The sequence below is a fragment of the Urtica dioica genome, chromosome 9 (assembly GCF_054948205.1).
Source record: "Urtica dioica subsp. dioica isolate 48M chromosome 9, U.dioica_male_clone48M_v1_H2, whole genome shotgun sequence".
Classification (NCBI taxonomy): domain Eukaryota; kingdom Viridiplantae; phylum Streptophyta; class Magnoliopsida; order Rosales; family Urticaceae; genus Urtica; species Urtica dioica.
The window spans coordinates 9574613-9596273 of NC_142764.1; the positions used below are offsets into that span (position 1 = coordinate 9574613).

The 21661-nt window shown below is 39.9% G+C and overlaps 2 protein-coding genes across 2 annotated transcripts; both read right to left on the reverse strand.

Moving 5' to 3' along the window:
* Nucleotides 1-1940: 1940 nt before the first annotated feature.
* CLPP4 (CLP protease P4) lies at nucleotides 1941-3680 on the reverse strand. Its single transcript, XM_089627368.1, has 2 exons — nucleotides 3188-3680; nucleotides 1941-2652 (listed from the first exon to the last, which is right to left on the reverse strand). Exons 1-2 carry the CDS (start codon nucleotides 3577-3579, stop codon nucleotides 2169-2171), a joined length of 876 nt encoding a protein of 291 aa, XP_089483494.1. The 5' UTR covers nucleotides 3580-3680; the 3' UTR covers nucleotides 1941-2168.
* A 2929-nt stretch (nucleotides 3681-6609) lies between these two features.
* On the reverse strand, nucleotides 6610-7794 carry LOC149384856 (uncharacterized). The gene has a single exon (XM_089626185.1). It carries the CDS (start codon nucleotides 7792-7794, stop codon nucleotides 6610-6612), a length of 1185 nt encoding a protein of 394 aa, XP_089482311.1.
* Between the last annotated feature and the right edge of the window lie 13867 nt (nucleotides 7795-21661).

The following is a 21661-nucleotide window of genomic DNA, read 5'->3' on the forward strand; positions in this document are numbered from 1 at the left end:
AGTGCTAGGTGAGATGGAAGACCTTTTTTTCACTTTAGAATTTTAGAGAGAGAAAGTGTGAGGTAAGACAATTTTGGCATGATCTTATCTTGGAACGACTTTGGGTCGGTCCTCTCATTTGCCGTCTTTCGGACTTGTCTTTGGACACGCTCTTTAGCGTTGTCTTTACTCTTCTTGGATCGGGCTTTGTGAGCCTCCATTTTCTTATTTTTGGATTGGGCATTCACTTTTATAGATAAAGAAAATGACCTCATACCTAATTAATATCTCAAATGAGTAAATGTATACACTGATATCCATATTGATCATAAATAGTACATATTTCTCAATTTGGATTAAAATATATACCTCACCTTTCATATATGTTTTTATTTAATCTTTCTCACCTCAATTTTGGCTCTCGATTTCATACGTGAATTTCATTTTGTCACTAGTCTATATTTTTTAAAGGAGTCTATTATCGCTCGAAAATCGAGTAACCACTAAATAGCAGTCGACGGTTCAACCCAGGGCTGGACTCTGAGGTTGCACGTGAGTTGGTGTCGTCAACCGCCTGAAATAACCACCTCTAAAAGATTATCCGGAATCTTGTTCTGTGTGCAGTTTGTGAGAGGAAACAAACATGAACTAGAGGGACCCGGAAAAGTTTCCTTCTTCGAGCTCTTTGACGCTCAACATTAGTATTAGTGTAATGTGAACGTGTGTGGAGCGAACGTCCTCTTATTTTGGAAGCATTTAGAGTAGTTTGAGAGAGTTTGGGCTTTCTCAGGTAAAGAATGAGTTACATTATGAAGGTTTCCCGTCGTGGCTCTTCGTGCAGTAGTGGTGCGATCTACTGTACCAATTGATTTAGAAATTGGCGTGCTGTACCAGCTGAGCTCAAGGACAAAGTGTGGGATCAAATCAAGGTAAACACTGAATCTTTTTTCATATTCCAAGTAATCAGCAGCGCCACGGCCAAGCTTTGGTCCGATGCCGATTCCCAGGCGGTCTGAGCCTTGGATAAGCTCAGATTCAAAACGAGCTTCTTCTGTCCACCGTCGATGACTGACCTAGCGTTGATCTTCGAAACCAAGTCCACGGTCCTCTCGAAGCATGTCAAGGCCAGCTCGAACTGGCGGAGATCGTGCCAGATCATACCAGTCTTGTGGTAGAACTGCGCGGACTTGATCTCCGGCGAAGGAACTCCGTCGACTACCCCGGCGACGTAGAGGATATCCGTTGTGGTGGAGCCTATCGTGGTCTTCGTCGAAGACTGAGTTCTCGGAATTCGTAGATGAAGAAGATGGAGCGTGAAGAAGATGAAGAAAGCGTGGTTTTCTTTTTATTATTATTTTAATTCTTAATTTTTTTTATTAAATGTAATTTAATTTATTATAAGATTACAATTTTGTCCCTCTTTAAAAGTCAAGTGATAAGTATATGACCCACTTCACGACTGTTTTGACGATAAATGTACCAAACAGACTAAAAGTCAAATTGTGTCTATAATGAATGAGCAAAATGCACTTTTTTTGTTCAAATTGCAGCTTGTTAACGGTGACATAATTAATGAGTCAAAAATGTCATTTATTCATAAAGAAAATAGAAAACAAAGAACCATAAAAACAAAAACATATTAAATATCTGTCTAGCATTTACAAAAACCCCTTTAACCTCCTGTCAAAGCATAAGAATGGTTTTTCTAGCCAATTTTCAAAGCGAAGCATTCCTGATGAAACTTGAGTTGCCTCTTCTATCTTTCAACACTATTTTCCCCTACGACCATTTTCTTGACTTCATTGGGTTATTTTATCTTCCCTGGACTCAACCCTGCTTGCTCATACACTTTTGTCAGCTTCCTTCACAACTGTGTTCCCGAGTTGGAACATTTCACATTTCTGCACTACCAGTAATTAATTGAGTTATTTTGTCAACAGAATTAGATGACTCAAAATCCAGGTAACAAAACAATTTTAATGCTCATTGGTTTTGCATAATGAAGGGGAACCCAAAACTCTTTTCCTCGATCACTACTTCTAGCAAACGAAAAACAAGAAACCACAAGAATGAATTACAACATACGATTTTTTTTTTCCTTTCTTGCTTGTGCTATGTTTACGGCAAAGGAAAATATATTTTTTTTGCAACATATAGCCAAAGTTCAAGCTGTGAGAATGAAGCTGAGCTCAGTATATTTCATCATCGGGGACATCGGGTGTCAAAAACTTTCTCGGATCTTTACGGATTTCCTCATAGCTGAGCCTCGGTTTCACGCGTTCCGGAACAGGCACGAGAGGAATGATGCTGTCTCTGTCGATGACACCATCGATCAGTCCGTATTCGACGGCTTCGATGGGAGACATGTAACGATCTCTGTCGATGTCCTTCTGGACTTGCTCAAAGCTCCGGCCAGTGCAGTTGGCGAAGATGGTGGTTACGTTGTTCTTGTTGTGCATGACTTCCCGGGCTTGAATCTCCACATCCAACACTTGCCCGCTCGCACCTCCCATGGGCTGGTGGATCATGATCCGAGTGTTGGGCATCGCAAAGCGCTTCCCTTTCGTGCCCCCCGCGAGTATGACCGACGCCGTCGACGCCGAGATTCCCATCGCCACTGTCGACACATCGGCCCTCACGAGTCGTAGCACGTCATAGATCGCCATCGTGGCACTGAAAGGAAAAATCACAATTCAGTAACTACTGTCATACACCTATCCTGCATATTTTCGATTACAGTATCCAGCTGCGCCAAACAAGAAACTTCGATAAATTTTTAAAGAAATTCACATTTGAATTGTGTCCTGTTTCAAACAACCTACTTTATACTGCTCGGTTTAAAACAACAGCCTGGTCGGAAAGTCACAATTCATAGCAACAATGAGAGTACTATTGTCAAACAATATATGCCGCATATTTTTCCAGTAAGAGCAAAAAAGAGTTGAACTTTTTTACAAAAGCTTTACATTTACAAAGACCCGAGGATAAGGCTGAGTATCTGCCTTCGTGAGACAGTTTTCTTATCTATGAATATCATGGTAACACTCACTATAGAATAGATGCACAGACTGTAATATGAAACACTAGCTTAGTTGGGTTAATGTTCCTAGGTGTATTTAATTGCTGTCCCTGTTGATATGTGGCTTGTTTCAGAGAACCTAGAAGCTTGCTCTGAAAGAGAGACCATTTAAACCCAAACACAGTGTACCTGAGAGAGCCACCAGAGGAGTTGATGAAGAGCTTGATGTCTTTGGTGGAGTCTTGGGCGTCCAACAAGAGAAGCTGGCTGATGATGGCGTCGGCCACGAAATCGTCAATGCTGCTTCCGAGGAACACGATCCTCTCCCGAAGAAGAAGCCCCATCGCGTCCCCCTCCGCCCCTCTCGACGCGCCTCCCGGCGTCTGGGGGGCGGACGACGCCACCAGCACCGACGGGCCCACCGGAGCTACGGCGCTCACGGCGGCGGCGGCGATTGCCCGCCGCCGACGGGACGAGGAGTCTGTTGGGAGGATTGCAAAGGTGGGTTTGGGATGAGAGGGGTTTTGCGTCCGGAAGGCTTTCAGGGTCGGGACTGGGGATGATAGAGAGAGCACGTCCATGGCCGACGAGCGAGAGAGAGAAGCGGAAAAAAAGGGGGATTTGGGTAAGACGAATCGATGAGAGCGTGAGTGAGTGTGTTTAGAAGAAGTGACTCGAGAGACCTCGCAGTGGGTTATGGAAGCTAACAACTTGTTTTTGCACAACGGTACTTGTATTTGTGGTGTCGTTTGAACATTGGTCCTCGTATTTGTAGGATTATTTGTACATTGGCATTTTTTTTTCAAATAATATAATTCTTACGTTACATCTTTCATCAACATGAAGATTTATTTTTCTACAATTGGTCCATCGCCCTCTCTCTTTTTTTTTTTTTTTTTTTTTTGAGAAAAGGTGTCACTTGGACTTTGATTAAGGCATGTCTGCAAGAGTGATCTCCCACATGTCGGGAGGAACACTGTAAGACCAGTAGACATAAGAGTCATAGTGAAGGGCCATTTTAGCCAGATTGTGAGCAATTTGATTACACTCTCGTGGGGTGTGAGAGATACTAAAAAAAGATAAATCATGTGATAAGAGCCGGATGTCGTCGAGGACGAGACCGAGTTCGTTTGCCGGAGAGTTGTTGTGACGGAGGAGTTTCACTAAGGATTCGCAGTCTGTTTGGACCGCCACGCTGTTGATGCCGAAATCGCGGCAGGTCTTGAGTCCGCGTCGAATGGCGAGCCCTTCCGCAATGATTGGGCTTAGGGGGCGCTGACATTGATCAATGAAGGAGAGGATGACCTTACCATTGCAGTCTCTGAGAAGACCCCCAAAGCCGCACCGAAGACCGTCCGCGGTGAGAGCGGCGTCTGTGTTCAGGGCTGTAACAGCCGTTGGTGGCGGGGACCATCGAGGGCTGTGTCCTGGGGGCTTTAGGGCTGGAGGCGGGCGCTTGTTGCAGCTGCGAAATTCCTCTAAAAAATTCATTGCCCAGTTGGCGATCTCCGTCGGGGGACGCGTCTTGTCATTGAAAACCTCATCGTTTCTGGAGTTCCAGACGTTCCAGGTGACCGCGATGAAGCTTTCAAAGTCAGCAGGCTTCAAATCGTGTTTGATCCCGGTTAGGAACCCGACCATGTCTTCGTTGTGGTTGTTTTTGACTAATCGCCACCAGGGAGTTGCTTTCCATATTTTTTTGCTAGCTGGGCAGGTCCAGAGGGCATGGAGGATCGACTCCGGATTCTTCTTGCATCTGTCACAGAGAGGGTCCACCTCCATGCCTCGCCGAGTGAGATTGTCAGCTACCGGGAGCCAATTACGGCTGACTCTCCACACGAAAAACCTGAGCTTTGATGGGATGTTTAGTTTCCAGATGGATTCCCACCACAGCTCGGTTGTACGGGGATTTGAAGGGCCAGCTTGATCCATAGCAGTGGCTTGGTTGTCTGCCTCGACTCGATAGCCACTCTTGACTGTGAACTCGCCGTCAACGGTGTGGTGCCAACAGAGAGTGTCAGTGGTGCGCGAGATGGTCCACGGGATTCTCAGCACTTCGATCGCCTCGTCCTCGTCGAGATAGGAGTGAATGAGCTCCTTATTCCAATCTCCGTGAGGAAGCATCAAGTCCTTGACTTTGGTGCCTTCTGGAATACGGGTTGGATTGCGAATCTGGAAATCGGGGGGACGGGGGAGCCATCGGTCTTTGCGGACGTCCAGGGAGGTTCTAGTCCCAATTCTCCAGCGAGAGCCGCGGGTGATGATTTCCCGACCCCATAGAATCCCTCGCCAAAGGCTGGACGCTGTCCTCGGGCAGGTGGCGTGTAAGAAGTTGTTGGCTGAAAGGTAGCTCTCGGTGAGGACCCTTGAAGCGAGTGAGGAAGGCCGTCGAAGGATGCGCCATCCGACTTTGGCAAGAAGCGATTTGTTGAACCACTCGAGGTTGCGGAATCCGAGTCCACCGGCTGATTTTCGGATGCATAGCTTGTCCCATGTGCCCCAATGCAATTTCCATTTTTCGTCGGTGCTTCCCCACCAAAAATTGGCCGCGAGCTTGTGGATATCGGAAATGAGGCGCTTTGGGAGTTTGAAACAGCTCATGAGGTAGCTAGGTATGGCTTGTATAACCGCCTTGATGAGAATCTCTTTCCCGGCTGCGGAGAAGAAAGATCATTTCCACCCCTTTAATTTCTTCCAAACCTTTTCTCTAATGAAACCGAAGATCTCGGATTTGTTGCGTCCTACAGACATAGGGAGCCCGAGGTATTTGTCGTGACCGGAAGTGAGTTTGAGTCCGAGTGCTTGGGCTGCCATTTCTCCATCGTTAGCTTTAATTTTCTTTCCGAAGCAAACTTCCGATTTGTCGAAGTTGATGATTTGGCCCGACGCTTGAGCATAGGTTTCTAGGCATTTCTTTACTTCTCTTCCTTCGTTTGGTTTGAAAAAAATGAGGCTGTCGTCTGCGAAGAAGAGGTGTGAAATCGAGAGGCCGGGATTTCCGAATCGGAGACCACTTATCGAACCAACATTCTCCGCATTTCGAAGGAGCGCCGAGAGCCCTTCCAAGCAAAAGAGGAAAAGTAGAGGAGATAGCGGGTCTCCTTGTCGAAGTCCTCTTCCGGGAATGATGTGGCCTTTGACTTCGCCATTAAGCAAAACGGAGAATTTCACTGATGTGACGCATCTCATAATCAGTTCAACCCATGAGGCAGCATAGCCAAGATGGAGCATGATAGCTTCGAGGTAACGCCATTCTACTATATCGAAGGCTTTTGACATATCCAATTTGAGAGCACCACAAGAGCCATTGCCGAATCTTCCACACTTCATGGTGTGAATGCCTTCAAAGCCAATGATGACGTTATCGGTGATTTGTCGGCCTCCGATGAAAGCGCTTTGGTTTTCCGAGATCGTCCCTTCCATGGTGGTCTTTAGGCGGTTGACGATGCATTTGGAGATGGCTTTGTAGACGACATTGCATAGACTTATAGGGCGGAAGTCTTGCACCCGTCTCGGATCTTTGATCTTGGGAATGAGCGCGAGAACGGTGTCGTTGAGGGAGCCGAGGCCTTGCTTATTGTTAAGGACGCCGAGACAAGTCTTGGTCACGCTTAGACCGACGATTTCCCAGTATTTTCGGAGCCGGGAGCTTTGTGAGGATCAATACCAAGAAATCCAGCTCGAACTTCCTCTTCGGAGAACGGGACAGTGAGCGTGTCGTTGGTGGCATCTGTGATAGTTGGGTGGACACATTGAATCACCTCGGCAATATTTCTCGCCGTGGGGTTAGAGGACGAGAAAATATTGTCAAAGTAATCAGAGATTGTACCTTCGATCACTGTCGGGGAGGAGGACCAGACCTGATTGGCATTGAGAATACCCGTGATCAAGTTTTTCTTCTTTCGGCTGGTCGCTTTTCGGTGGAAGAATTTGGTATTTCTTTCTCCGTTCTTGAGCCAAGTGATTCTGCTCCTTTGTCGCCAATATTGTTCTTCGGTGTCAAGGAGGGAATTCAGCTTTTTCTCCTCAATCTGGATCGCTTCGGAGTCGAAAACTGTCTCGGAGGAGTTCAGCTGCTCCAAGATTTTTTTCTGACAATCGATTCCCCGATTTAGGTCTCTGAGTTTGTGTTTGCTCCAGGTGGCAAGGGCCTTGGAGCAATGAGCGAGCGATCTGGGGAGGTTTTGACCCCAATGTGTCGAGATTATACGCCTACAATCGTCATCGACGCACCAGGCCTCGTCAAAGTGGAATCTGCGTCGCGTCCGGGGTTGGAAGGAGTCTCCCTTTGTGGAGAGGAGCAGGGGCCGATGGTCTGACTCCCAGAATTCGAGATGTTTGACCGACGCTAGAGGAAACAGAGATGACCATTCGGCATTGGCGACGCACCTGTCCAGCCTTTCCCAGGTAACTTGACCGTTTGATTTGCGACGCCAGGTGAAGGGGTCCCCCCGGTAGCATATATCATCCAGAGAACAGTCGTCAAGAGTTCGACGGAAAGCTTCTAATTGGCCGGGGGGTTTTGGGTTGCCTCCCTTTTTCTCGAAGTTGTAGAGAATTTCATTGAAATCTCCACCTCCGAGCCACGGTCCATCGGATAGGTTGTACACTCTTCTCAAGAGTTCCCAAGAGAATTTCCGTTGCGCGGCGTCTGGATTGCCGTATAAACCCATGAACCGCCAGGTGTTGTCTTCTTCATCAGTGATGGAGGCTTCAATGTGATAGCGAGAGAAGGATCCAATACAAACTTCAATATTGCTCTTCCAGTAAAGAGCGAGACCTCCACTAAGGCCCATCCTATCGATCCCGAAACATGAACTGAACCCGAGAACAAACCTGAGATTTTCAACGCACTGTTTAGTGCATTTAGTCTCAGATAGGAACATCAAGTCTGGCTTATGTTTTTTGGCATGGGAACGGAGGGCCTTGATCGTCCAAGGGTTGCCAAGTCCCTGGACGTTCCAGATGACGCCTATCATTGCGTCCGGCCGCCCTCCGACTGGGGCGCCGATCGAGAGTCAATGATGGTTTTGGGTATATCCTCGGATGGAGGAAAGTCCGAAACCGGGGGCGTGGCTGTCTGGGTGGGTATGGTTTCATCATCAGCCGGAATTTCCGAGGGTTTTGGTGGTGAAAGAGGAGAGGTGTAGGGGGAGGGTGTTGTTTGTTGTGGTGGTTGAGGTGTGTGTTGGTTGGGCGTGGGAGGGATCTTTTTTCGTTTAGCCGATCTGTGTTGGGAAAATTTTTTTTGGGACATATCACTAAACGTGCGTTTTAGTGCATCAGAGAAGGAAGAAATGGAGGATGGGCCCATCGCCCTCTCTCAATAGATCGATCACCTTACACAAGATAGCTAATCCCTTGAGTCCACATTAGCCATAACACGATTACGACCCAGTTAAACATGATTAATATTATATAGGTAAAATTATTAATTTATAATTACAAACATAAAATTGATATTAGAAAGTATGATGAAATAAAATAACGTATATTCATATCAATATCAATTCACATATAGTCAATAGTATATCAATTGACTTCACGCGAGCAATAATAATATATCGAATTAGCTGTTTTCAATTACAAATTTAAGTAGTATGTCTAGTGGTGTTATCATAAATCACAATTTACAATCTCAATAACAATAGTCTAGTAATAATGTATCGTATTTAATTTTATTTGATTTCAATTCAATTCAATTTATATCGAACAATCACAATAACAATAGTCTCGTAATAATGTGTCGTATTCAATTTTGTTTGATTTCAATTCAATTCAATTCATATCGAACAATCAAAATTTACAATTCACAATCGCAATAACAATAGTCTTATAATAACGTATTGTATTCAATTTAATTTGATTTGAATTCATATCGAACAATCACAATAACAATAGTCTCATAATAAGTAATAACGTATTGTATTCAATTTTATTTAATTTCAATTCATAACGAACAATCACAATTCACATTTACAATCACAATAACAATAGTCTCATAATAACGTATCATATTTAATTTTACACTTTGATTTCAATCCAATTCATATTGAACATTCACAATGACAATTACTATAATATCATAATAACGTATTATATCCAATTTTATTTGATTTCAATTTTAATTCAATTCATATCGAACAATCACAATTACTATAGTCTCATAATAACGTACCATATTCAATTTTGTTTAGTTTCAATTTTAATTCAATTCATATCGAACAATCACAATTCACAATCTCAATTACTATAGTCTCGTAGTAACGTATCATATTCAATTATATTTGATTTCAATATTAATTCAATACATATCGAACAATCACAATTCACAATTAGGAGTATAATTGATATTTAATTTTGTAGTTTACATGATAAAAATGGATCATTTTTTCTTCTTCATTAAGCAATAGCCAATGGCTTCATTTTTGATATAGTCTCGTAGTAACGTATAATATTCAGTTTTATTTGATTTCAATTTTAATTCAATTCATGTCGAACAATCACAATTCATAATAACTATAATCTCTATGTATCGTATTAAATTTTATTTGATTTCAATTCAATCAATTCATATCGAACAATCACAATAACAATAGTCCATAATAGCGTATATAGTATTCAATTTTATTTGTATCACATTCAATTTTAGTTGATTTCAATTATAGTAAAATGACTTATTACCTTCATTTATTTTTTAATTCAATATCTAATTTTTATCCAAAATAAAGACACAAATTTTAAGGTTTTCAAATTTTTCTAAAAAACTTCATTAATTCACTTTACCTAAGCAATGTTATTTTTTGGTATCCCTCCATTTGTTGGAATTGATCTAGGGTTTAAGAAAAAGTTTAACGCTTCGGTAAGCGGTGGAATTTTAAAAATTTTCTTTTGACAAGTAAAACGATTTTACTAACCTAGACAAAGAGCAATCACATGTAAATAAAAACTATTATGAGCATAAATAATTTACTAACCATTTTAGAAGCTTGAACGTTGATGAGCTTTTGGAAAGTTGCGACGTTCGTCTCCCCTCGCAGCACGTCTCTCTTCTTTCCTCGCCAACTCGAGCAACCACGAAAGTTTCTATCACATGAATCACTCGAGAAAAAAAGAATTAGTGAGTGGGTACTTTTAAACGCGACGACTCGAGAACAAGTCTCAAAGTCGAAGAGCTAAAACCACTAGGTCAAATGAGGACCTAGGTGCCAAAACAAAACGAAAAATAACTAGAGAGAGAGAGAGGAGAAATCGGCCACAAGTTCTAGAGAGAGAGTCGTTCAATCTCTAACTTATGTGGAATGAATAAAATGAGAGGAATGATGACTCTATTTATAGGAGAGGTTTTACCTTCAATAAGGTAGTTTTCTCTTCTATAGAATATCACATATTCATGAGTAAATATTTCCCTTTTCTCTGTCCAAGTCACACGGCCAACTATGCCTTCATGACACCTTGGATTTGTTTCCTCTTTTATTTTCCTTCTCCCACTTGTCTTGGCCGAAATTGCACCTTCCTCTTTGAGGAAATTTGTTTCCTCTTTTTCTTTTGGCAAGTATCTTCATACATGCACAAAATATTCTCTCTTTTCCTTTGGGTAGTGGGCGCCCAACATCTTCTAGAAAGGCCTTCTAGAAGCTTTTCCGTTTGTTCATGACAACATGAAAAAGGCCCATTAAGAATTTTCAATAAAATTCTTATGAAATGAAATTAATCCACAAGGCCCAATAAAACTAATATTGGCCGAGTGATGCATGTCATCAAATGACCATGTCAAAAAATTTATTGACATTCATTTCATCCTATGTCTCAAAAGACAAAAATACCATTTTGACAATTTTCACAAAACTTGTCTCGTTCTTGTTTTGACTTAGCTTCTAGTTTAACTATTCCTACTCGATGTGATTTGTGACAGTGACCTCATGGATCCAAATGAACAAAGCTTGAGCTAAACACTTGGACTTAAAAGTTCACAAACCTTTTCCAAGTTTAGCTTAATGTCAACTGACTCCACTAAAGAGTTGACACTGAAAATCTCTCGGTTCAAATGAATTTATTTTCTACTCAAGAATTCAACCAAATTATGATGAGCGGATCCACTGAATATTATCTATGTTTACCCTTCATGAATATCATCAGCTAGTCGGGATTTACGAAATTACCATTTTACCCTTCTAGCTGTTATTTCCTCAACTCATTTGTCGCTTGTGAATAAGTTAGAAACAATGTATTGACGAGGAGCTAACAAGTTACATTGTTTCATCCAAAAGAGTCAAGACTCAATTTGGACACTGGCCAGTTCATTTATTCACATTCCAAGGAACAAAGCATGAGGTGATATATATTGCATTTCAGCAATCTTGTACATGAATTCCATATCTATGAGAACTTCACAAAGTTACTCATGACATCTTCACAACTTAATACTTCACCAATAGGTCCTGTTCGGAATCACATAGTGAGTCCGAACTCTGACTTTCTCAAATGAGAATACGTAAGCTGTGAAATGGCATGTCTCATTTCAGGATTAAGGTAAGCACGATGCAATTCATACGTAGTGACTTCGAGACATAAGAGGTTAAATGGGTTGTTCTTATTTTATCTCTAGAAGTGCACTGGTCAATTCAGTACCTTCGGAAGATACCTAGAAAAACTATATAGTCTCCAACTCTCAATGCCTCATAACCAGACATCATAGATTCTCCTAACAATCGTACTGAGGTCAATAGTCCTTTGACCCTTAGATTGCGAATATATCGTTTTAAGCAAACTACGAAGAGTTTGTTCATGCAAATCTACATTTGTCTCTTTGTAAGTTGTTAGGTTTTTTTATGGACTAAAGACTAATGTTTTATCATAAAGCTTCAAACAGACAAGGAGGAATGAATGAACGTTTCAACTTTTTATTAATGAATAAGCAGTTACAAGCATGAGTCTTCGTGAGACTTTATTACATCAAATGTACAAAATAAAGACTACAACTCTTCTTGTGGGCACCATTGACAACACCATTTTCTCCATGAAATTTCAATATAATATTTTGTTTTGCTTTTACCCTTCATCACTTTCCCCCCATAATACTATTTTACTTTTATTTTGTTAAGACTATTTTTTTTTTCTTTTATGACTACTATTGTTTTGATAATTTAATCGCAATTAATTGAGTCCGAATATTTAAACATGATTAAAAAAAACAAATAATTAGCAAAATAGCCAATTCAAACGTTGAGAATTGCTAATTATTTTGTGCTTTCAGATCATTTTGAATATTTTGGGCGTCGCTCAAATTTAAGTGTGATGCTTTATAGGTGACTTCGAAACCTTTTTTTGTAGTAGTGACGGTTCTGTTTTGCGGTGCCCGTTTAAAATCCGAGCACCAATATTTGTTTCGACATCATGTGATTATGTTGCGAGCTCTTGACACGGACTGGGACTCGCTCAACGATTCTTGGTGCGGTTGATCTGGTTTTCGGGACGAGGTCTTCATTCTACAGAAAGGTTCGTGGATTATCATAAATCATTTTTTTTCCATAACCCCGCTTCTTCTATTTATTCTAAAAAATTATGGTTTGTTTTAAGTTGACTTCGAGGTCCTATTCCCAACATGGCTTTTCGTGAACTATAATGAGTTTTCACTCGGTACCAACCTCGTTAGAAGCTTGAGCATTGAGAAGCCTTTGGAAAGGTTGAATCGCTCGTTTCCCCATTTAGCTTGTCTCCTTAGCATCTTCTTGAATCCGAGTAACCACGATAGTTTCTACCACTAGAGTCTTCAAGTTTAGAAAGGATTTAGTGTGTTGGCACTATTAAGCACAATGACTCCAGAACTAGTCTTAGAGACAAAGAGTTAATACAAAAGCTAGGTCTAATGAGGACCTAGGCGCCAAAACAAAAGAGCAAGAAGAAGAGAGAGAGAGAGGGGGTCGGCCAAGTCTAGAGAGAGAAGCTCTCAATCTAAAAAACTTGTATATTCAACATCGTGAATGAGGTGTGGTATTTATAGGAGAATGGATTGCCTTGAAGAGGTAGTTTCCTCTTTCCTATTGAATATCACATATACATGAGCACAATCTTTGTTTCTCATTCCTATCATAATACCAAGGTTGGAAATTTGTTTCCCTTCTTCCTTAGCTTGGCCGTCCACTATCATAGCATGATGCTATAAATTTGTTTCCTCTTTTTCCTTTTGACAAGTATATTCATACATCAATGCACAAGATAATTTTCTCTTTTCTTTGATGATGGCCATGGTTTTGAGCATCTAGAACAAGCTTCTAGATGTTTCTTTATTTGTTCATGACAATACAAGAAAAGCCCATGTAGAATTTTCACATAAAATTCCATAAAATGAAATTCAATCCTCAAGGCCCAATTCTCAATGTTGGCCATGTGGATCAATCACATTGTCATCATATGACAATGTCCAAAATCTTATTTTGACATTTATACCATCTTATGTCCTTATGAACAAAATTACCCTTTAGACAATTTTTGTAAAATTCGTCTATTTCAACACTTGAACTTGTTTTGACTTAGCTACTAGTTTAACAAATCCTACTCTAATGACTTGTGGTAATGATCTCATGGATCCAAATGAACAAAGCTTGAGCTATAATGCTTGGACACAAAAGTTCACAAACCTTTTCCAAGTTCTAGCTTAATGTCAACTGACTCCACTAAAGAGTTGACACTGAAAATCTCTCGGTTCAAATGATTATATTTTCTACTAAAAAAATTCTACTTAATTGTGATGAGTTGACATTAAGCTAGAACTTGGAAAAGGTTTGTGAACTTTTGAGTCCAAGTATGCTACCTCAAGCTTTGTTCATTTGGATCCATGAGGTCACTACCACAAGTCATTAGAGTAGGATTAGTTAAATAAGAAAACTAAGTCAAAATAAGTTCAAATGTTAAACTAGACAAATTTTACGAAAATTGTATAAAAGGTAATTTTGTTCTTTTGGACACAGGATGGTATGAATGTCAATAAATAAGTTTTTTGACATTGTCATCATATGTCACATAGCCACATTAATGTATTGGGCCTTGAGGATTGAATTTCATTTCATGGAGTTTTATGTGAAAATTCTAAATGGGCTTTTCTTATGTTGTCTTGAAAAAATAAAGAAACATCTAGAAGCATGTTCTAGAAGCTCTAAATTTCGTCCATACCAAGAGAAAAAAGAGATTATTTTGTGCATTGATGTATGAAGATACTTGCCAAAAGAAGAAGAGGAAACGAATTTCCTCTATGAGCAAAGCATACGGGCGGCAATGAGAGAAGCAAACAAATGAGGAAACAAATCCAAGAGCCTTGATAGCTAGGTTGGACGTGCAAGGTAGAGTAAGAGGAACTAAGGATTTGCTCATGAATATGTAATATTCAATAGAAAAGAGAAAACTATATTTTCAAGGAAAACCTCGTCCTATAAATACCCCACCTCATTCACAATTCACAACACACAATTTTGAGATTGAGAGCTTCTCTCTCTAAGTTGTAGCCGCCCCCTTTCTCTCTCTAGAATCTCTTCTTGTTCTTTTGTTTTGGCACCTAGGTCTTCATTAGACCTAGCGTTTTGTTTTAGCTCTTTGGCTCATAGACTAGTTCTTGAGTCATAGTGTTTAAAAGTGCCCACACACTAAATCCTAACCACACTCAAAGACTCTAGTGGTAGAAACTTTCGTGGTTACTCCCAAGTTCAAGAAGACTAGTGCGAGAGGCGAGTTGCGTGGAGAGACGAACGTTTCAACCTTCCTAAGGCTTCTCAACGTTCAATCTCCATTCAAGGTTAGTACCGAGTAAAAACTAAATGTAGTTTTAAAATTTTAAATTATATGTTCATGCGCTTTGTCTAGGTAGTAAAAACGTTTTACGAGTTTTAAAGAAATTTTTTATATTCCGCCGCTTGCTAGAAGCGATAAATCTTTTCTTAATCCTAGATCTATTCCAACACATGCAAATTTATATTTGACTCTTCATTTGTTGTTAGGTTTGTTTAAGGACTAAAGATTATCATAAAACTTCGAACAAACAAGGAAGAATGAATGAATGAAAGTTTCAACTCTTTATTAATTATTCAATAGTTACATGCAAGAGTCTTCGTGATCTCATATAAGTAACAACTAGTACTCTTCTTGTGGGAACCAATGCCAACAATTTGGAGGTCTGAGATCACACTATGAGCAAGACGATCTTCTTTCCTCTTACAGTCACAAAAACAGTTCTTCAGATGGCTCCAGACCTTCTGATTCACGGAAGTATCGATATGTCCTAAATTACAAAAGTGACTCGGTCAAGCTACTTGGGAAACCTCAAGGCATGCGGTATGTTTCTTTGTCAAATAACACATTTTGGCCACTATCTCCCCCACGTCGATACCATGTTCGATGTTGATCATTACATGAAAATTGCGAACTCGTTATTTACGGTATGTACTTGATGATTTCCTTTTGTTATTCCGTTTTTCTTTCTTTTGAGAAATGTTTAGATATACATACTTTTCGTTATATAACAAGATATTTTGCATAATTTTTGAAAACTTTCAATGATATGGTAATTGGATATGAGAAGAATATCACTTTGGAGCGGAAGGCAAGGCAAGCCTTTGAGGAATCTTCTTTTCGGTGGAAGACTTTAAGTGAGGACATCAAAACCCTTCAATCCCAACTGAAGTTCACCAAGGAAATAGGGGACCTCAAAGTCTCTTAATTGAAGAACGAAGTTGAAGATTTCGATCGTTTGCGAGCTGGAAACTTAGACTTGAAGATGAAGAATGCAAAATTTTTCGATAAGCGTGAATTTGCACTTGCAAAAGTTATTGAATCTTTTCAAGAGAACAAACTGCTTCGAGCCGAACTCAAAATCGAGAAGGCTGGGGCCCAAATTCTTTGAGCGTGCAGCCAAAGTTAAGGAGGAATTGGACGAAGTAATGTCCTTGATAGAGCCAGCTACTGTGAAGAAAGTTCAAGAACAGAGAAAATGGGTGGTGCTGAAGTATCGGGCTTTTGTTGAGAAAGCTAAACGAAAGTTTGAAGCTCGTGATAAAGCTCTTCTAAAGGAGAAGCAATGTCAAGCCAACGTTAGATTCCTTTCTTAAATGGTACGGGGTGAAGTTCAAGATGTCGAGGTCGAGCTATGGGAATGTCAAGTGATGAAAGTTTAGATTCAAGCTTACTTCTATGTGGCTCAAGTCTCAATCCTCAACTTTGACGAACTCATGTATACTCCCTACCCGGAACTCAATTATGATTGATGAGTTTGGTTCGAATCAAGGGATTGCTGAGGAGATCGCATCGGAACATGGAGCCAAAGCCCCTCAAACTTCACAGGTACCGAAAGATCAAATCTCTTGGGACTTGGAAAGCTTAGTAGTTGAAGTGGCGAAGAAAGAGCCAGAGTAAGTCAACCTAGAATGAGCCAGTCAGGAGCAAGTCATCCAAATGGAAGTCAACCAGAAGCAAGTCAACCTTGTCAGCCCAGAGCAAGCCGACCCAAGATTATCCAAGTGACAGAAAAATTTAATGTGCCCCTTGCGATCTCTAAGTGCCTGATAGGTGGTCCTTGCAATCTTGCAGACTCATTGATTTGTGATTGCATCCTTGCAGCTACTCGGCAAAGTTCTTGTTGGATACGTCAATTTTTGCCTGCATTGCATCGAACATGGCTTGAAAGTCAGTTGGGGCTATTTATCTGGTTGGTGACTCACCCATCTTCGATTTATGTGGATGACGAGAAGTTTGACTTCCCGTTTGATGAAGGATTTAGTTGTAGCTTCCCATGTACGGCGTGAAATTGTTGACGTGAATATCTCTGAGATCAACAATCATGAATATTATACGAATAATATTTTATTTAGCTTTGAAGTCGGCCAAACCCTCCTAATCGGGAATGAAAACTTTAAAATTCTAAATATGAACAAGTATTTATGAAAATTTTGTAAAAGGTGAAAATTGGATTTAGCTCAATATTGTTCGTAAAGTACATTCCCCTTTTTGGACTTGATCTTACCTATTTATATTGTAGATGTCAACGTTAATCTCATTTAATGAGATTAACACGTTAATATTTCCTTAACAATACACAATTAATAAAAAATCATATTCAATACTAAAGGAAAATATATTTGAGCGGCATAATCTTCATTCTCATTCATAACAGATACAAATAGACTACTAAAAATATGATAATCTCTAATTATCTCTAAATAATAGGAATACATATCTAACTAACTAAGTACTAATTAATACATAATAAAATATACTAATTATTATTTACAATACTCGACACTCCCCTTCAAGTTGGAGCATAGATATCAATCATGCCCAACTTGACTAACATATCTTCAAAATCTTGATTGTAAAGTCCATTTGTTAGTACATCTGCAAGTTGTTTGGTAGTAGAGACATTCACAAATATTTCTCCACTCTCGAGCTTTTCCTTGATGAAGTGTCTTTCAATCTCCATGTGTTTGGTTTTGTCATGTTAAACATGATTATGCGCTATACTAATTGTTAATTTATCATCGCAAAATAGTTTCATAGGATTGCTGATTTCCATATTCAACTCCCGCAAAATGCTTGGCAACCAGACAGCTTCGCAAATTCCATGAACCATTGCGTGAAATTCTTCCTCTGCGCTACTTCGCGCCAACACTGATTTCTTCTTGCTTCTCCACGTTACTAAATTCCCCCATACAAATGTGTAGTAGGCTGAAATAGAGCGTCTGCATTAGTACATCCAGCTCAGTCAGCGTCAGTGAAGATTTCAACTTGTCAGGTGTGATGTTTTTAGAAGAAAACTCATTTTCCTGGTCTTCCTTTGAGATAGTGCAAGATCCGATACACAGCCTTAAGATGATCTTCAGAGGTGCTGTGCATAAACTGACTAACCAGGCTAACAATAAAGGTAGTATCGGGTTGAGTGTAAGCCAAATATATGAGCTTGCCAACAAGGTTTTGATACCTGGTTTTATCTATTGGTACATCAACCTCGGTTCTTTGCAGTTTTTAATTTGCATAAATTGGCGTTGCTAATGGCTTGCAGCCGAGAAGTCATGTTTCCTTGAGCAGGTCTAGAACGTAATTTTGTTGTGAGAGTACAATTCCTTTCTCATATTTGGCCACCTCAACTCCGAGAAAATACTTGAAATTTCCTAAGTCTTTTATTTCAAAGTGTTGAGCCAAAAATTTCTTCAACTGAGCGATCTCTTCTTTGTCACTAACAGTCATAATTATGTTGTCTACATAGACTATAAGAATACAATTTTTCCTCCATCAGTGTGCTTGTAGAACATCGTATGGTCATATTGAGATTGTGAGTAGTTCTAACCCTTAACAGCCCTCGTGAATTTATCAAACCACACTCCTAGGGAATTGTTTTAAGCCATATATTGACTTCTTTAGTCTTCATATTTTCCCCATCATAGACCCATGATCAAAACCTTGTGGGACTTCCATAAACACTTCTTCCTCTAGCTCTCTATTTAGGAATGCATTTTTCACATAAAATTGCAGTAGCGGCCAATCTGAATTGATGGCCAGAGAGAGTAGACCATGACATTGTTAAGTTAAGCTACTGGAGTAAAAGTCTCCTCGTAGTCTAAGCCATATGTCTGAGTGAACCCATGATCCACAAGTCTGGCCTTGTACTTGATAGTGAAGATCCACATGCTGCCCACCAAGTGTTTTCCTGTTGGAAGATTTGTTAATTCCCAAGTTTCATTTTGTTGAAGAGATCTCAGTTCCTCAAATGCAGCATCCCTCCACTTTGGAGTACCTAAAGCTTCATGTATAGACTTAGGAATTTCCTCTTCTGTAATGCTTGTAACAAATGCTCTGAAACTAGGAGATAAATGAGTGTAGGACACATGGTGAGAGGTATGGTGTTTAATGCATTCTTGGGTTCCTTTCCTAATGGCGATCGGTTCATCTAGTTCACTTATAGAATGCTCGGCGAATGTGGTTTCTATATGGCCTGTTTCTTCCACATGATCTAGTAGAAAGGGAATAGAAGGTATAGAAGAATTACTTGGAACAATACTTTGGTTTAGACGTTGGCTTTGCCGTAGGTAGTGACTTATCAATCTCTTTTTCCTTCCATTTCTGAGAATAAATAATTTTAGCAGATGTTTAGATGTGTACGTCTAGTATCCAAATATTGCAGGTGTGTGATCATCAATAATAGTGATAAACCATCTAGTTTCAGAAATATTTTTTACTCTAGACGGTCTCCACATCTAACTATGGATTTGAGCAAAAGGTTTTGATGAGTTGTATTTCACTGCAGGGTACACATTTATTTTATGTTTTGCAAATTGACAAATCTCACATTGAAATGAATCAACATTTTTATTTATGAATTATGTGAGAAACAAATGTCTTAGATAACCAAAACTAGGATGTCCTAGTCTAAAAATGCCAAACCATTATTTCATCCTCTAAAGCTAAGAAACTTGCACAATCTGTTTGTAGAACCTGTTTATTCTCAGAAACTTCAGATTCTAGAAGGTAAATTCCACCACTTTCTTTAGCACTGCCAATCGTCCTCCCAGAGTTTTGGTCTTGAATAACACAATAATCGATTTACAAGAATTTGATTTGACAATTAGCATTTGAGATAAGTTTGTTGACGGATACGAGATTTTTGGCTAATTTAGGGACATGGAGAAAACTTTTTAATGTGATAAATAAAGAGATGACAATAGAACCTTTCCTGCAATTGGGGTTAAAGAACCATTTGCAAATTTGATTTTGTTGTTACCAGGACATGGGTTTTGGGACTTTTTTTGTTGACATATGATGTGACTTCCATAAGCGATACATTTGCTCTAGATTTTTCTTTGCTAAGAATGACTGATCTGGTGAGGGAGAGTCCTTGATTATTCATTCGATGAAACCTGGTATCTTTTTTTTTCCTCAATTGTTTGCCGGTTGCCAATCTGCAGGTTTCCTATATAGCTTTCAATACATGGCTTTAATGTGACCTGGACGATGATAGTACTCGCACGTAGGTCGATCGGAGCAGCATGGTTGATTAGTGGAGATTTATGATCTGGAGGACATCAAAGTTGACGTTTCGACGACTGGGGAAATGCATTCATGGCCAAGCATGATAGCTCTGTGGTTTTCTTCTCAGCGAACTTTAGCAAAAATTTATCTGATTCCCGTTAATCGATCTGTGCCAAAAATTTGACCTATAACTTCATCAATTTCTTTATTGAGGCCAAATAGAAAGTCGAAGACCCTATCTTTATCGACTGCATGAGTATACATCGAACTATCAGCGGTACATGACCATTTCAAATAATAGTATAAATCTACATCTTGCCATAGAGTTTTAAGAGTAGTGTAATACTGAGTTACCGACTTTTCTCCTTGCTTGGCCTGCCTGAGTTGAGTTTTGATCTCGAACAGTTGGCTTGCATTTTCCAAGTCCGAGTACGTTTCTTGTACAGGATTCCAGACTGCTGTTGCTGATGTTAGAAACAGGTACCTTTATCCGATCCCCGACTCCATAGAGTTAAATAACCAGGAGATTACCTCTTCATCAATGAAGGGATAAACCTTAAATTCCAAGCACAAATATAGGAAATCAGTTCTCCAAACTTGTCCCTCTCTTATCTCGCTACTATGTTCGTAGAAGCTATAACCGTGAATGGACCAGAGTTGTTCAGAAGTATCCAAATACCTAAAAGAGCTAGCTATATCTGAACAATTATGTTGGAGTTGAGTCATATCGCTTCGCATTTGTTATGGTTTGGCCCTTTTATGGCAAATATTGGAGCACAGATTCCTTTTTTTCTATAGTTTTAGAGAAAACGAATTAATATATGATTTATTTGAAGCTGTTACTGGTACAAGAATGATGCATAATTTTTTTCGTATGAAACGATGCATAATTTTATATGCATAATTTGAAAACAGGTCTACGCTCATTTGTCAGACGAGTAAATTAAACAACGAAAATGAGCTAGCAAGCATGTTAGGCATATCCTGGGTGCACACTTTAATTCACTATATTAGTCTTCGTGAGAATATTCAGTGTTTGATGGAATACGAGAGAATTTGGCATCTTGGTTCGTCTATAGTAAAGAGATGAAGTGAAGGAGAATAGAGAAACAATTTTCAATTTAAATAGTGATTACTTGGGCTCTTAGAACCCGCTTCAAACCCGGAAAATGTAAGAGAAAGTGATAATTTGAAGGAAAATGAAAATGATAGGGAGAATGCAAGAGAAAATCAAATTCTTCTTGTTTGAAAGTGGTGAAAATCAAGTTTCTCTATTCTTTTTCTCAAAATCAAACAAAGATAAAAAAAACACAACGAATTCTCATTTTTTCCCCTCATATTTTTGAGTTCGAAATGGACCCTTAAGAATAAAAACTTAGGGGGCCATGAAGGCTACATCAAAACACGGGGCCGGAAGAGTAGCAAGGGGATGTAAGGCCAAAGAGCCGTAGGACCACAAAGGGCCAAGGAACCTAAGTGGTGATGTGTTTCAGAGCCGAAGTGTAGCGGGGTTCAAGAGCCCGTGACTAAAGGGCCGAGAAGGTAGACGGACCAAGAGTCAGTTGAGGGGCCGTTCGCGCAAGGATGTCCCAAACTTTGCACGGGGCCAGCCGTTTGGGTAGCGGTGTCCAGACTTAGCATGCCTTAATTTGGCCG

Excerpts from the sequence above, each read along its gene's own strand:
- CLPP4 (XM_089627368.1), bottom strand. The coding sequence starts at position 3,579 with ATGGACGTGCTCTCTCTATCATCCCCAGTCCCGACCCTGAAAGCCTTC. Across the intron at positions 2,653-3,187 it reads TCCTCTGGTGGCTCTCTCAG|TGCCACGATGGCGATCTATG; the intron begins GTACACTGTGTT and ends TTTTCCTTTCAG.
- LOC149384856 (XM_089626185.1), bottom strand. The coding sequence starts at position 7,794 with ATGGGCCTTAGTGGAGGTCTCGCTCTTTACTGGAAGAGCAATATTGAA.